The sequence below is a fragment of the Choloepus didactylus genome, chromosome 1 (assembly GCF_015220235.1).
Source record: "Choloepus didactylus isolate mChoDid1 chromosome 1, mChoDid1.pri, whole genome shotgun sequence".
NCBI lineage: Eukaryota > Metazoa > Chordata > Mammalia > Pilosa > Megalonychidae > Choloepus > Choloepus didactylus.
Window position 1 is genome coordinate 195771399 of NC_051307.1, and position 18199 is coordinate 195789597.

General features: G+C 38.5%; 1 protein-coding gene across 4 annotated transcripts in view; it reads right to left on the reverse strand.

The window, feature by feature from the left end:
* ANO10 (anoctamin 10) overlaps positions 1–18199 on the reverse strand; it is a 230655-nt gene that overhangs the window by 107621 nt on the left and 104835 nt on the right. The window contains exon 12 of one of the 4 annotated variants that reach the window (XM_037848483.1): positions 4559–5975. The exons of the other annotated variants lie outside the window; for them this stretch is intronic. Coding sequence (XP_037704411.1) covers positions 5925–5975 — 51 coding nt within the window. The 3' untranslated portion in view covers positions 4559–5924. Of the gene's footprint in view, positions 1–4558; positions 5976–18199 lie in introns of those variants that run through there. 4 annotated transcript variants of the gene reach the window in all.

Here is an 18199-nt window from a genome sequence, read left to right on the forward strand (position 1 = left end):
TTGCTCAGATGTGGCCCTCTCTCTCTGGCTAAGCCAACTTGAAAGGTGAAATCACTGCCCTCCCCCCTACGTGGGATCAGACACCCAGGGAAGTGAATCTCCCTGGCAACGTGGAATATGACTCCCGGGGAGGAATGTAGACCCGGCATCGTGGGATGGAGAACATCTTCTTGACCAAAAGGGGGATGTGAAAGGAAATGAAATAAGCTTCAGTGGCAGAGAGATTCCAAAACGAGCCGAGAGATCACTCTGGTGGGCACTCTTACGCACACTTTAGACAACCCTTTTTAGGTTCTAAAGAATTGGGGTAGCTGGTGGTGGATACCTGAAACTATTAAACTACAACCCAGAACCCATGAATCTCGAAGACAGTTGTATAAAAATGTAGCTTATGAGGGGTGACAGTGGGATTGGGAATGCCATAAGGACCAAACTCCACTTTGTCTAGTTTATGGATGGATGTGTAGAAAAGTAGGGGAAGCAAACAAACAGACAAAGGTACCCAGTGTTCTTTTTTACTTCAATTGCTCTTTTTCACTCTAATTATTATTCTTGTTATTTTTGTGTGTGTGCTAATGAAGGTGTCAGGGGTTGATTTAGGTGATGAATGTACAACTATGTAATGGTACTGTAAACAATCGAAAGTACAATTTGTTTTGTATGACTGCGTGGTATGTGAATATATCTCAATAAAATGATGATTAAAAAAAAAAAAAAAAAAGAGGATGCATCAGACTTTCAAAATAAGACTCTGGAGATTTCACAGTTTGATAACATGAACTCTTCAATAATTTTCATTTCAGGCGCTCAAAGCATGTTGTGGTTCAATCAGCCAGTGGTATAAGTGCACACCAGAGAAAATTATTTTTCTTTTCTTTTCTTGTCTTTGAGTTAGAGGAGCTTTTTGCGACACAAAGTGTCTCTTTCCAGGTGACAAAATAAAGGGCATAGAAAAAGTCTTTCTCCCTATGATAATATGAAATGATCTACATATCACAAAACACAGAGAAAAGATAAGACAAGGAGCAGAATATATAGTGATTCCCACAAAATAAATGAGTTAGTATTTTGTTCCCTTTCTTATTACTAAAGGTACTAAGTAATATTCTAAAGCAGTACAGGTCAGTTAGTATCTTGAGGTTACTTAAATTGAGGTTACTTAAACTGAGGCTACTTAAGAAAATGTCATTCATTCTCTCTTGGATGCTAGTGGTCCTGATCAAAAAGATTCCCTTATATAAAATAAATCAACAACTACCTAAAAATCTATGCATAAAAATCTTACTTGAGGTTTTGAAGCATCCCTTAAATTTTAAAAGGCTTTGATGTGGTACGATTTTAGATTTCACTGGTACCTGAGTGAAAATGATCTGGCTGTACGGATTAAAAATAAAAACTGTGCCTACTGATCCAGTAATCCCACATTTAGGAATGTACCCTATTGAAAAAGGATATATATATAAAAGTTACCATTAGTGGTAACTCAAAAAATCTGTAAACAATCTGAATGTGTATCAAAAGGAGAAAATTTGGACTCTATGGGATATTTCATAGCTATTACAAGGAGTGAGATATGTACATATAAATATGTGTGTGTGTGTATATATATATATATATATATATATATATACACACACACACACACACACACACATATACACACACACAATTTTGACAGTATGCGGCCCCACTGCAAGCATGATAAATATGGTTCCCTAAAGGTCCATCTCTGAGAGGTATCAAATTTCAGAAACACAGATCAGGAACCAGAAAGCAATTTAAGTGCAATTCTAGTCTTTATTCACATTTTTTTGCATGGTACTTCTCAGATCCAATTTTCTTTCTGCTCAGTTTTCCTCATACCCCACTTCTCTGAAGCTTTTCTTTTACCTCCACCAGCTCCCAATAAAACCAAGCCCAATTCAAAATGCAAATTCTGCCCTGTTTTTTGGTGTCTTCCCCATTTCCTCTCCCTGCTTTTGAAGATGGACATTGAGTTAACCTCTCTTGCTCACCCTGTGCTCCCTGCCAAGCTCTGGAATTCCCTCTGCTCTGACTGTCTTCATTTCTGGCATCCTTAAATATAAGAACAACCCTGCTTCAAATTATGGAGGTGAGAGATGGGCATAGGTCAGCAATCGCAGAATTCTCTCAGGCAGACAGGGTAAGGGGTATGTGGGCACTTTTTTTTTCTTTCCTAACCCTATCACACTTCAAAATATTTTTGAGATTTCAAATTAAGTGGGGAAAACAAATCTATTGCATAGTAAATATGTGAATATAATCCCCACTCCCCCATCTCCAAAGGAGGAAAATCCAAACTTACCTTTCTACATATGTCTGTACGTGGCCAAAAGGAAACCTCTATAGGCCTTGGCTTGTTGTAATAAGCAAGTAATAGTCTCATAATTAAACAAAAGGTAGAAAAGTTTAATTAATAGTTTACAAAATAAAGAAAAGCAGCCCCTAGCCACATAACCCTTTCTCCTTATTTTCCACCTATTCTTTCTTTGGAGGACTCGTCTTCAAAGTTCCATCCTTTGGCAAAATGAGAACGGCACACACTCCTGCTGCTCTGTTTCTAAACCAACACAGAAAATTTGAATCTAAGAAAAGAAGGGCTTCCCTTTCTGGCTTGCTTTTCCTCAGCAGGGTGGAGTCTGGGCTAGTAAAGACTCTACCCTGAAGCCATCCCCAAGACAGAGATCCTCCAGGAGCCCAAATCCCCTGGGTGAAGAAGAAGAGGAGCCCCCCCCTCCTCCCAGATCCCCTCTGTCCTCCCAAACAACCTTTACATGCTTGTTGTTTGGGGGGAAGGGGACTTACTGCAGCAAGTTCACTGCTAGAAAACTGAATTCACCCCAAATATATTTTTGATATTGCTTTTGTTATGATATATTCAAAGGAAAAAAAAACACAAATTGAGCTAAGCTTAGCATGAATTTAAAGAATCCTAAAAAGAAATTCATGGTATGTATCTTAATGTTGATACTTAATTTCTAATTTTGTTGCATAATCCCCCTACTTCTTAAATGGAATGACTCACATGTCCTATCCCTATTAGAATGAATTCTGGGTTGTGAATCAAGTCATTAACGATCTAGTAATTACTTTAAAAGGCTTTAAGTAGCATAAAATTCTCGGCTCATGTATTTTTAAAAAGGCGTGAAGTACTGAATCCTTGCTCTGCACTGTAAAATATGTATGTGAAGCAGGATAAGGCACTGATGACTGATTGGGCTGTTTTCTTGCCTTGGGGCAGGAAGAGAAGGGAGACAGTTGGAGCTGTTATCTGACTCTGGGCTCTCCAGCCTCAGGGATTACTAATGTTTCCACAGGAGTTGGGTGGTACATAGCAGACAGGCCGCTCACATGGTTCCTTACCCCCTTCCTCCCCAAACCCCCCTACTCTGTATCAGCAAAATCCCACTGATTAAGGGAACTGTGAGTCGGGTCAGATGTAATCCAGACTGGGAGGAGAGGGGTGACAGGAAAGCAAACGTGTTTTGCCAATCACTGTGTTAACGGGAGAGACCTGCCTCTGCATGTCCTAGGAAGTGACAGCATCCGACATGGAGATCTGGAGGGATGAACACCAAAGTCTGTGGCTTTCAAAACCTGTGACAAAGATCCCAGGTTCAAAGCTTAGCACATAGGAAGCTAGCTACTTCCTTCCTGTGGACCGTGCAACCTGGACTATGCAGAGTACCACACCTGCGATTTCCTTAATGTACTTCATTCTTCAGTAAATAAAATCCTCTCTCTTATTCTTGCACATCCCCAGGCAGGAGGAAGGCAAAGAGTAGTCAAAACATAAATGAGACTCTTTCTCATTAAGGGGTTCAGAAGGGAGTAAGATTTAGTAAAGTAAGATGATGTAACATTTCAGGTACTCAAGAGCTATGAAACAATTTAATCCTTCCAATAGTATAGAAGCTATTAGTTCCTTCATCATCAAATGGCTTTGCAATGCAACAGTCTTGAGAATGTGGTGCTTGGGGCAATGGAGGTAAGTTCCACGTGGGGGTGGTGGTGAGTTCTGAGGAAGAAGCGAAAAACATACCACAAGCATAAACGGGGGATTGACTTTAGCTTTCTCCACTGACTGAATCAAAGAGCTCCCCTAGAAAAACCACTGGAGAGGGAACAGTTGAAACGTTTGCCCTTGTTTTTCTCATAGGATGTCTTCATATTTCCAACTGATGCAGACAAATTCTAGTAAAATTTAAAGCAGAACTAAACTGAAGTATTTACTGAGTACACAGCAATCTTAAAAATTATGGATAAAATAACAGGAACATGGAAGACACTGACCTTACAACAAAGGCTTATGATCTATTATAGTTGAGGAATTAAGTCATGAAGCAGAAGCAAAATTTTTCCAGAGCAATATATATTCAAGTGTGGTTTAAATTATGTGCTTCCACACGGGGACATGGAAAATAAAGAAATGCTCATGACAGGGAGGCATTAAGCAGGGAAGGCCAAGCAGAGGAAGTTCATCTTCGGTCGGGGCTCAACAGAAGTATAGGACTTCAGTAGGCAGATGGGAGGGCCACCAAACGGAGGAAGGTGAGACTCATGCATAAAACCAGGTGAGAAAATGGAGGCAAAACTGCACTTTCCACTATTATCTTATTTCCTCAAATCTGCTCATACACTGTAAGATGCACCACTTTTTATATATCACCAAGGAGGAAAAAATATTGCCAATATTTACACAATGTATTCTTTATCACCTAGAATTCATTTTTGAAGGGACTCTTTCAAACTTCTTTAGACAGATTTGTTTCTATCATCTATTTTTTTAATATCACATATAAAAGAAAATATAAGCAAGATATACTTGTTAATATATTGTGAAGTTTTTTTTTTCAGAGTCCAAGGCTTCTGAATCAAGTTTTATCTCAGAGTCGGCAATGCTCAAGTTTCTCAAAAGAGAATCATCTCATGTGGCCTCAGCAGTGTAGGTGACGCAGCAGTTCTTAAAGAGTGTTTCACCATGGTTTCAGGGTTTCCTTCTAAGCACTGGACACCCATTTGCAAATTTCAATTCTACTGCTTTCCTGATCTCAATGAAAGGTTTTCAGTACCAGGCAGGAGTCATATGTCATTCTCAAAGGGTCCTTAACAATTTGTTGACTGAAACAAGGAGCTGCAGTTGCCCAGTCATGCCACCAGGAATAAGATTCACATTTTCCCTTGTGTAGACAATGGTGCCTGCCAGCTGCCTGAATGACAGCCACTGTAAAATGCATTCCATTTTAGAGGTATTAAAATGTGATAAAATGTGCCCTTAGAATCAATGAGATGTGTTGGTATAATCTCTTAAACTTCTGTCCTAAATTATAACTCTGTAGATAGTGATACTAAAACCATCATTGAATGTAATTAACCAGAAGACAGATTTGCCTTTCAAAGCCTGAATAGATGCATTAGTTAATATGTACGTGCATATATATACAATCAAAAAAATAACTTTCCTTATTACAGAAATTATCCCAATAAATATCTTAGCTTTATCAATATATGTGTTCTGAAATAGGTTGGCATAATCTATGAAGGTCTAGGAAGACTGGATAAGCCTCCAGATCTGATTCCTATAGGTCAATCTAGAATGGTAGTACAGAAATAAATAAGGAAATGCAGCATCCTGTAAAAGATCTGTAAGAGGTTTGGGGAGGGTAGCGTGTGCAGAATTGAATCCACTCAAATCTCTCAGTAAAGCAACTAAATGCAATCTGAGGTAGGAGATGTAATAAAATTCCAAACATTTTAAAAAGGGGTGAGCAGAAGTCTTACTACGGTAAGGTCATTTCTATAATATGGGCTCAGCTCAGTAAACTGTGGCTTTGCTAGGTATACTGGAAGCATTCCTTGTCCTGTGACCTGGTCCGGCCTCGCCAAAACTGTAACTACAGCTTCTATATGGGTCTGAAACAGTAGTTCTGCTGCCTTTGGGTGGGTGAGGAACCCTGGGAGGAAGAATAGAAATAACTTAGGGTAAGTCCTATCATAAAGGTGCAACAATATATTTTTTTAAAAAATTATTGGGCTATTTTGTGCTTAAGAGAATCTAATGTACTACTTTTTTGAGTTAGATATATTAGACTTGAGTTGCTCAATGCTCACAAGATTTTGCTTGTTAGATTGCAAAGATGCTTTGTCAAGCGTTCGGGACAGACACATGAAGTCTGCAAATAAAGAAATAGTTTAGGGAATCCTAATGTGTTTATTTATAAGTTTAACTGAACATTAATCAAAATATTAATAAAAATGGTTATTTTATGTAAATTTACTAGATTTACAAATAAAACAAAAGGCTTTATAAGGTGAGCTTAAGAAAAATTCTGTTTTTACATTTACAGCTTTAATAACTTGAATATGAAAACACAAGTAACTTTGAGTAATCCTTTCTATACATAAAGATGTCCTGACAATAAAAAACAACAACTCCAGTTAAGGAAATATAGAAAACCTAGGCGTTCCAGTTTGCTAATGCTGCCGCAATGCAAAACACCAGCAGAAATGGATCGGCTTTTATAAAGGAGGTTTATTTGGTTACACAGTTACAGTCTTAAGGCCATAAAGCGCCCGAGTTAACACATCAACAATCGGGTACCTTCACTGGAGGATGGCCAATGGTGTCCAGAAAACCTCTGTTAACTGGGAAGGCACGTGGCTGGTGTCTGATCCAAAGTTCTGGTTTCAAAATGGCTTTCTCCCAGCACGTTTCTCTCTAGGCTGCAGTTCCTCAAAAATGTCTCTCAGTTGCTCTTGGGGCATTTGTCCTCTCTTAGCTTCTCTGGAGCAAGAGTCTGCTTTCAACCGCCATCTTCAAACTGTCTCTCATCTGCAGCTCCTCTCTCAGCTCTGTGCATTCTTCAAAGTGTCCCTCTTGGCTGTAGCTCCTCTTCAAAATGTCACTCTCAGCTGCACTGAGTTCCTTCTGTTTGTCAGCTCATTTATATGGCTCCAGTGATTTAATTTAGACCCACCCTGAATGGGCAGGGTAACACCTCCATGGAAAATTATCCAATCAGAGTCATCACCCACAGTTGGGTGGGTCACATCTCCATGGAAACACTCAAAGGATTCCAATCTAATCAGCACTAAAACGTCTGCTCCACAAGGTTACATCAAAGAACATGGCTTTTTCGGGGGGACATAATATATACAAACTGGTACACTAGGTAATTCATTTTCTCTTCAAGTGACAGATGTGTCTTTGCATTCCATCAGTCAACCATGATTTACTACATCAAACTTACATGTGGAGAAATGCTGCTTCCTCTCCAGCATCCTGGCTGAAGACCTGCACACAGCGTGGGCACAAGTCACCAGGTGTTTACGGCAGTGGCAGGAAAGCAGCGACAAAGGGAAACGCCATCAGGGAACAAAGGGGTAAAGAGGATCTGAAAACTGGCTCGGACAAAGCTCTCAGGGGAGACGTGGAGGCAAGCACAGGGAGGAGAGGCCGAGAGGCTAACACAATGAAGACTAAGATTTTCACCCCGACAAGAAAGCCAGTTGTATAATTCCCCTTCCTAATTGCCACAGAGCCCAGTATAACATGTACACATGACAAATATTCTGCCGAATGGAACTAGATCTGTCCAGAGGTTGGTGAAAACGGAGAGGTAAAAGAGGACAGTGACTGTTAACGGAAGGGAAGGAGGAACGCCAAGAACCTCAGGCAAGGAACCGTCTCACTCAAATTCACTTGTATGTGACAAGGGCATACAAGAACACCTGTACAGACCATGGTCTTGATCTGGTGATATTCCAGTTTCACCCTATGAGCAAATCAAAGGAGACGACTAGAATCATGCGCAAGTAAATCCTTAGTTGCAGGTATCCTTTTCTATATCCAATAAAATCAAGCTGTTAATAAGCACTATATGATTCAATAATAAGAGCAATATGGGCTCCCTCTAGTGGTTTAGAACACCTTTAATACCCTTTAAATATTTAAAGAAAGTTTCTAATTATTTTTTTTAAATTATCTAGTTCTTTTCCTCTTGGGAAATTCAAGTCTTACAAATCTTACAATAGACCACTACAAATATTCATCCCAGGAGAAGAGGAGAAGAATGTAGGCCCAGGGACCAAACGTGATGGCTCCAAAGGCACAAAGCAAGTTTATCTACCCTCTTCCAGATGGACTGGAAGCTTCAGCAGCAAAGAACATAGAGATGGGGAGAGACAGAGCTAAACCACGCGATGCAGAGAGGTTGGGGGAGCTGCAGGCAAGACATAAAAAGACTGTATTTTCTCCTATGGCTACGAAATCATCTCTGAAGAAATTAAAAGGATTAGTTCCAAACAGATTTTATGCCAAATCTGGCCTAAGTTTACAGGCTGCTGTGGCTACTATGACAGGAAAGATTTGTTTGAATTTTTCAACCTTGGCATGTAAAGAAAAGTGTCAGGACCCACTGTCATGCATCCTATTAAAAAGTGCACTCTGATGGGGCTATTTTATGGCAAAGCAGAGGACTCATGGCTGAAATAGGATTTTGTGTGTGTGTGAAATTAGTAGATTTACAGAAAAATCATGCATAAAATACAGAGTTCCCATATACCACCCTATTTTTAACACATTGCATTGGTGTGAGACATTTGCTACAATTCATGAAAGAACATTTTGATAACTGTACTATTAACTATAGTCCATTATTTATAATAGGGTTCACTGTGTTGTATAGTCCTATAGTTTTTTTTTAAATTTTTATTCTAGTAATATATATACAACCTAAAATTTCTCCTTTTAACCACATTCACATAAATAATTCAGTGCTGTTAATAACATTCACATGCATTTTTTTTTTAATATATAGAGTGTAGAGAACCTGAGTATACCTGCCACTGAAGCTTTGAGCTTTGTTATACAACGATGTAAGAGTGTTGAGAATCTACAGGTGAAAAACTCAATACAAACAAAAAAGCCAAGGACAGAAGAAACAATGAAAAAGCATGAAATATCTTCACTAAGAAATGTAAATAGCAATTATGAAACAGATGGGCAATATGATTGATCACATAATTGAATAGAGCTGTAGCTGTGTTTGCATATATATATATATATATATATATATATATATATACTTTCATTGCTAAGGGAGGTACTGTTTTATTGAAAAATCAGGTTAGTTCATGCAGTTCAGAGGGGAAAAATGTTTTCAACAAAATATCAGGATGAAAAATAACAAAATTATCCTTGAATCAGTTTCTCAAAAAGAAAAAAAAACAACAACAGAAACAAAACCTCTTTCATTAGTGCAAGGACAGTTTCTCCAATTGCTTTAGTAAGAATAAATTAGAATACATGAAAACAAAAGAAATTCTTAGTTTCAGTAGAAGATAATGTTTAGCAGAAATAAAATTCTGTGATTGGTTATAAGGCTTTTTAATACTATATAAATTTTATACTACAGAGGCATGCAAGGTTATAGTTTAAAATAAAAATAGTTAAATCCAATGGTTATGGTAATTTCTATAAAATGTTGTGCATTGGGTCCCTGGTCAGAATCAAAGTACTCTCACATCACTTTAATTTTTATAGGAAAATGAGATTCAAATTAAAACTGTTTTCATTGTTTGAACATTTTTCCTGCTTAACACAAGGACTGCCTACAGACTAGGTTCCCTTGACATCATTTCACTAGTGAATTGACTGAAGAGCATGTGTTTTTCACAAGACGTCATCATCTCCACGGGTTTACTCAGGTACCAGTGAAATCTAAAATCATACCACATCAAAGCCTTTTAAAATTTAAGGGATGCTTCAAAACCTCAATTGGCTTTCTTAGTCATCAGGAATGAGGCAACACATTTTCTTCACCTTCACTTTTCAGTAAGTTATCCTTCAGATCATAGAACCAAAACACTGTAATTTTGTGACATATTCCAAAGGAGGGGGTGATGCACTCACAAAGTCACTGCCAGCTGGTTTGTTTTCACCCGTTTATTATTCTGCACTTTTTACATCATTAAGTTCAACTAAATAATATGGCCCCTGAGGGAGGAGGTTATACCTTTTTATTCCCTGCACAGGACCAGGATATTATGAATATGCATAATAAGAATAAAAGACACTTGCAAAATAAGTGAATTTATGTTTCCATTTGCAGCATAGATAGATATGCCTTTCTTTTCAGAATGCTAAAAAGGTTAAAGGGTTTAAACATAAATAATTAAAGAAAAAAATGGAAAAACATTTTTCAAAAAATTTTTTTATGATGAATAAAATACAATTAAGATAGTGTTCCTGCAAAAGTGTAATTTAAACTGTAATGTACTTTACTAAATGTGTGTTAATCCTCAATTAAAAAAAGATATTTATTTACCATAAATTATTTACAATGTTATCCTTATCTCAGAAATGACAATTCCATTCTCTAAGTGGCTCAGGTTAAACCTGGGAGTCATCCGTGATGTCTCTCTTTTGTTACATCCCACTTCTAACCTACTGACAAATCCATCTGATTTTGCCTTGAAAATATATCCAGAAAATATATCCAGAATCTGACCACTTCTGTTACCTCTATAGTTGCTCCCCTGACCCAGGACACTATCATCTCTGTCCTGGATCACTGCCATGGCCTCTAAACTGGTCTCTCTGCCCCTACACATATCCCCTACAGTCTATTCTCAACAAGCAACCAGAGTGACTCCACTAACTCCTGAGTCAAAGCTCCCACAGATCTGCTCAGAACCCACCAGCAGCTCTCATGACACCCAGGGTTAAGCCAAAGTCTTGACCAGGATTTGTAAAGCCCTATACAACCTACCTCCCTTCTCCCACCATTATATTTCCACATTCATCTCCTACTCTTTCTCTTGTACACTCCAATCTAGCCCAATGTACCTCTTTGCTGTTCTTGAATACACGAGGCCCGGGACCCCCACTGCCTGCTCTTCCTCCAGGTATCTGCAAGGTGTGCTCCATCCCTTACTTTAGGTTTTGACTTAGATGTCACCTTCTCTGTGAAGCTTTCTCAGACTCCCACACCCACCATGATTATTACCATCTTCCCTCCTCACTTTATTTTTCCTGTTAGCACTTATCACTCATTAACATACTATATATTTTATCTACTTTTCTTATTTATTATCTATCTTCTCCCCTAGAATGTACACTCCAAGAGGGCAAAGGTATTACTACTTTTTTGTTGTTGTTCACTGCCAAGAAAATTGTCTGGCACCAATTAAATGTTTTATAAATCCCTGTTGAATGAACTAAATGAGTTATACTTCCTATTTGTGGGAAGATTCTGGAGGTCACTTCAGTTCCATAAGGAAAGAAAGTGTTCCGATACTTTTCTTTTTGTTGGTAGACTTGGTATCGTTACTTGTACACAAAAGTAACCCAAAGTTACTTGTACCCTAGCAGCAGGGAAAGTTGCTGAGTAACTTCTTCTCTCTCCCGATAACAAGGGGAAAAAAGATGTGAGCATTTTTCTGGAATGCCCTCTGAGGGAAGCAGGGTGGGAATTACACGCCTCCCATCTCTCCTTTACAGAAGGGAAGAAACTACCAGAGGTTCAGCGTGGCTCAGGGACCTACCACAGGTCCAAGGCTCGTAGGGAAATGGGACACACTCCTGGCCCAGAGCTGCTTCCTTAACCGAGCAACTCCTGCAGGAAGGTCAAGTGTGAGGTTCCCCTCCCACGAACCCTGCCACTGCTGCCCTTGGAAGCTGCACTCCCCACCAGCCAGCACTGCCTAGATGTCCTCACAACTAAGGCCGACCCCTTCACAAAGGGGCAAAAGAAAGGAAACACCAAAACATGGTGGCCAGGAGTGCAGGAGAGACACTGGTGGGGACTGACGACCAGGGACACTCAGGAGCGGCATGTCTCTAAATCCTGATGGATGGGGAAAACATCTGCATAAGGAGAAAATGAATATATAAACTTAGGGATTCTGCTTTATGAGCTCCAGGGAGCCATTCTTTCACTAGTAACTGCGACAAAAATGAAATGCCATCTGCATATGGGTCTGGTTTTGAAAAGAAAGGGCAGATTCCAGAGTTAGCATGTGAAATGTTGAAGAGTATAAACAATTGCCAATAAAAGCTTGCAAATAATGTGGTCAAACCAAGAGGAGACGTTCTAGATATTTGTAAAGGGCAAGAGAAAACTGAAAAGTTATTATTTAAGAACATTGGAAATTGTATTTTGAATAACTTACAATATTGTTCACAACCAAGAAAAAGTTTATGTTCCTATAGAGAAGGTGAAAGTGAGGGTAATGAGAAAGAGAAAAAAAAAAAAAAAAAAGAGAGAGTGAAATAATGCTTTAATTGTATTGAAGGTACTTCTCCATATTTTTCAAAAAAGATCAAGTCATGAAGAAGAACTCATCAAAATTAAAAATCTTTGGTCTGTGAAAGCCTATGTGAAGCTACAGACTGGGAAAAAATATCTGTAAATCACAAAGGACAAAGGATTACTATATAGGATACATAAAGGACTCTTAAAACTCAACAGTAAAAATAAAATAATCCAATTAGATAACAGGCAAAAAACACGAACAGACATTTCACTGAAGAGGATATACGATGGCAAATAAGCACATGAAACAATATTCAACATCATTAGCTATCAAGGAAATGCAAATTAGAACTACAATGATATATCACTATAAATATATATTTGTGAGAATGGCTAAAATAAAAATTAGTGGCAACACCAAATTCCAGTGAGGATGTAGAGAAATGGATCACTCATCTATTGCTGGTGGGACTATAAAATGGTAAAGCCACTCAGGAAAACAGTTTGGCAGTTTCTTTTAAAATGAAATGTGCAATTAGTAAATAACCCAGAAATTATTTAGGCATTTGTCCCAGAGATATGAAAACTTATGTTCACACAAAAACTTGTATATGAATGTTCACTTTAGCTTTATTTGTAATGGCCAAACACTGGAATCAACCTAGATGTCCTTCAATAGGTAAATGGTTAAAATAGTTAAACAAACTATGGTACATACATATGATGAAATACTGCTCAGCAGTAGAATGTAGCTAAATGAAAAGAAGCCAGTTGGGAAAGGCTACATTCTACATGATCCCAACTATATGACATTCTGGAAAAGGCAAAAGTACAGAGGGAATAAAATCAGTGGTTGCTTGAGGTTTGAGGGAAGGGAAAGAGGGAGAATGGAATGAACAGGTTTAGCACAGGGGGTTTTTAGGGCAGTCAAAACTATTCTGTATGCAACTCTAATGGTGAATGCATGACATTACACATTGTCAAAACCCCACAGACCCACACAACACAGAGTGATCTTTAACATAAACTATGGACTTTAGTTTATAATAATGTATCAGTATTGGTTCACCAATTCTAACAAATGTGCCATGCTAATGCAAGATGTTAATAATAGAGGGAACTGTGCGGGGAGGTTTTTTATTTTATTTTGTTTTGTTTGCCAACTGACCTTTACACAGCACTCGAGTTCAAGAGGCAGCAGATGAGAGCCAACTGGGAAGGGCAGTTGGGAGAGAACTCAGACATGGGGATATCCACCAAAAAAAAAAAAATAATAACAGGATGCAAGAACTGAGGGGTGGGGGTGAGGCGGAGTTGAAACACCAGGGGAAAAGAACTTATCTTTTTAGCTAAAATGGGAATTGTTGAAACTATAGTATAAGCACAGATGGATTGTCCCACATTTCAGAACTCTTGTGAATTGTTATGGTTATGTTTCATTCTAGCTTTCAAGATATCTTAAACGAAGGAGTGAAATACAGAACTACAACTGAGTATGTTCATCAGTTTATTAGGTTGGTTGTAAAACAATTTCAAATAGATTTTTTCCATCTTATATATGGTAATGCTGTAGAGAAAGCATCAATAATTATGGTTCCAACTCCAAAAGCCAATAAAGATGCAGTGTCTGGCTCCTCCTTCTCACCTTGAGATGAAGCACTTGGTGTCCATGATAAAGAAATCTGACTAACACCTCAGCCTCCATGTCTCTCCTAGAGCTTCCTTTCATCCACCAGCATTGGGCCAGCTTTAGGGAGGGTAAGACTTTCTACAGGTATGGGTCTCACTGCAATTACAAGTGTCTTTATTTCCTTTTTTTTTTTTTTCTCTTGTGTCCCATCTATGTCCCTTTGAGCCTCCTCTCCTCTGACCGCAGATCCAATCCAGGATCATCCTTGGCATTTAATTGTCATCTATTTAGACTGTCTTTTTTTTTTTTTTTCAATTGTGGAAAGATATATATAAACTAAATCTTCCTATTCCACCCCTCCCTAGCATTCCATTAGTGGGATTAATCACATTTAGAATGTTGCAATGCTATCACCTTCCGACCGTCCATTTCTAGAAGTTTCCCTTCACCCCAAACAAAAACCCTACTCTCATTTCTTAACTCCCCATTGCCCCTTCCCCCACTTCCTGGAACCTCTACTCTACTTTTCATCTCTTTGGTCATATTCTCTGATACTTTCTTTGTGTTTACCATGGGGCTTAAATTTAACATCTTAAATCTATAACAATCTTCTTTTTCTTTGACACCAACTTAACTTCAATAGGACACGTAAACTGTGTTCCTATACTCCATTCCCCCACCTTTATGTAGTTCTTGTCAAAAATTACATATTTTACATTGAGTCCAAAACCACCGATTTGTCATTACAGTTTATGTATTTTAGATCCCGTAGGAAGTAAATAGTGGAGTTATAAATCAACAATGCAGCAGTATTGTTCTTTATATCTACCATGTGATCTTTACTGGAAATCTTTATTTCTTCATGTGGTTTCTGTCAATTGTTTAGTGTCCCTTCCTTTCAGCCTGCTTAGGACTGATCTACTGGTGATGAAGTCCCTCAGCTTTTGATTATCCGGGAATGTTTTCATCTCCCCCTCATTTTTATCCTTTAGGTGTCTGACAAGTGTCTTTAGCACCTTCTAGAGTAGACCACACATTGCTTGATCTATTGAAAGAACAAGTCTTGTTTGAAGAATGTGGCTCAGCTGATGCTTCAGTAGCCTTCAGATGGCACATATGATAGATCAGATTCCAAACGTCACCAGAAAATTTCAAAGCATCAACTCAGAACTGAAGAGTATCTGGTTTGAGCCTTGATGGTATAAAGGTAGAAGTAGCATCTTCCTACTGATCATCCACCAGATAACCACTGAAATCAATAAGGGCATGTTGAAGGTAGAATCTGCATTTGGAATTAGTGTGGCTACACAAGTATCAATGAAGAGCCAAGAGCATACAGCATTTCTCCTCTGTGTCTTGCTTATTTCACTTACCATAATGTTTTCAAGGTTCACCAATGTTGCAGCATGTATCAGAACTTCATTCCTTTTTATGGTTGAACAGTGTTCCATTGTACAGATATACCACATTTTGTTTATCCATTCATCCATTCATGGACACCTGGATTGTTTCCACCTTTTGTCTATTGTGAATAATGCTACTATGCACATTGGTGAACAAGTATCTGAGTCCCTGTTTTCAATTCTTTGGGATAGATCCCTAGGAGAGGAATACTGTTGAGTTTTAAGAGTTCTTTGTATACTTTGGATACAAGTTCTTTAACAGATAGGAGTTCTGCAAATATTGCTTGTCTTTTCATTCTCTTAACAGTGTTTTCCTAGCTAACATATTTGAAAAGTCAAAATTTTAGAAATGGACAAGAAATTGTGGTTGCCAGAGGTTAGGAACAGATGCACAAGGTGAGTGGGGTGTGAGGGAGAGAGGTGAATGTGATCCTAAAAAGGCCAACAAGAAAGATCCTACAGTCATGCAACTATTCTGTATTTTGACTGTGATGATAGATACATGAGCCTACACGTGTGCCGAAATTGTATAAAACTGAATATATACGTGTACTTACAAATGAATACAAGTAAAACTGAGGATGTCTGAATAAGATCAGTGGACTGTATCAACACCACAACCCTAGTTGTGATATTGCCTTATAGTTCTACAAAATGTTAACATTGGGGGAAACTGGGTAAGGGATACACAGGATCTCTGGGTATTATTTCTTACAACTGCATGTGAATCTACTATTATCTCTATTAAAAATTTCAGTTAAAAAATCATGAAGACCCTATCTGTCATGGTCTGATTAGGCACCTTCTCCCAATCCTTGGAATCTAACTGAACATGCTACTGTGTACAAGGGAGTAAATGTGTAAAGTCTGAAAATGTATTTGATTCAATTGACACTTAACTATAATCCACCAGATTTACAAAAAAGTTCCCTAACAGGCCTTTTACTAAGTCTGCCAGAGTTTATATTCCATAGGCTATTCATAGAGTAGAAAAAAGAATATCTTTTTAAATGGAAGGACACAATTTACTATAATCATACAGTTCTGAAAGGGTCAAAAATTAGCTACTTAATACTTATCCCATTTCATAGTTTAATTAAAATTGTTATTAGGCAAGAATAGTATAGTTTGATTAACGTTCCCAATTAGAGAAATTTTTATAAGGAACATTCAAAATGTATGATCACTTCAATGATTTCATTTTTAAAGACTATAGCTTTAAGTGACATAAGAAACAGTTAATGCAAAAAGAGTTAATGCCAATAAAATAATGGAGTGCAATATGCTCAAAAGAAATACTATTTCCAAGATAATTTATTTACACATTATGGTTGTTTAGCTTTCTTACTGCTGCTCGAACAACACAAATTAGATTTTTTTAAGGTTCACAAAATACAGTCCATATATTAACTTATTCATTTGACAGTATCTGCAAAATCTCAGAAAAATGTTTTAACAACGTCCTAGTTCTAGACTGACATTTCCAATTCTATTTAGCCCAAGAGTGGAGTCTGCACAAAATCTTCTATATTAAATTACTGTCTGTCTAACATCCAATTCCCAACTCTGCCTAAAAATCAGCTTTAATAAAATAAACAAAAGCATCTTTCTCACATGTAAATCATGGATAAACAGAGCCAGGCAGAGGACATTGGCTTATTTTTTGCCTGTGTCTGTTAGTGTCATTGTCCCTTATTTCCCATGGTTACTACCTCAGCCACTCACTCACTTTTCGTTTTGGGATGTGCTGCCTTATCTGGCCGTGAAATCACAGATGATCAGAGACTCATGCCTGTAATCTGACAAGAATGTGACCTGTAAGCTACTCCTGAGGAAGAAAAGGTTTTCTTGAATTCAGAAACCACCCACAAAGCGTGTGGGGACTTCACTGTGAAGTGAAGCCTGTGCCTGTTGGGGGTGAGGCACTAACTCCTCGCGGTCATGCCCTGCTTCAAAGTGTTTTCTCTGGGCACAGAGCAGTGAGGTCCACGGTACAAGTGGCAAGTTGTTAGAGAAGCAGTCTCATCATATGAATGCCGTGGGCCAGGAGCTCCCAACTGTGCTTTCCTTAGAGGACCACCCGGGCCCTACGCTGGGGTGGGAGCATGGTGAAGGAGGGTAAGAGACCCTGCCGAGGGACCCCCTCCCATGCTGAACACATTTACAGGAACAAGCCCCAGAAGAGGTGAACTGCAGCCCACGATCTCTCACTTACGTCAGTGCGTAATTCTATCATATTTACTTTTGGCGGCATATACCTAGACTCTTTTAAGATGGGGAGAAGGGCCTTATGGTATATTTAGAGGTGAACAGGAAAGATGCTGAGGAAGTTAATTCCTGGTGAGAGTGACGAGCTGGGGGAGAGGTAGGTTATTTAAAAACAAGAAAGGTTTGGAATAGCTGTTGTGGGAAATGAGGAAAGGTTGTGATAGGGAAAAGTAAAACTGTAGTGGAAGGGCTGTGACTGAAGCTATAAAGCCACTCTAAAATCAATGGACACAATCATGAGATCTTTGTTTTCATAGCTGCTAACTAAGAACTTGTCATTTTTCTAAAACCATAAGCTGTAAATCTCCGAGGCTGGATTTTCTTCTAACCACTGAGCATCCTCTATCTTCCCTTATAAAGTGAAATAAAAGATAATCTCAAGGGATCTCCTCCTGCCTTCTGAGCAGAATCAAGGACAGATGAAAAACTGCCTCTTATGCTCCCTTAGTTCCTCAAATGAGACGTACAGAGGCGTTATCATTCTCCTTCTGGTCTGATGTTCTCATGGCCTTCTTCCACATACAGCAGCTTTTACCTCAGCAACAACCCAACTGCACACTACCATTTCCTTGGCACTGGGCCTGGGGACAATGCACACACTGAATATGGCATTACAGTCC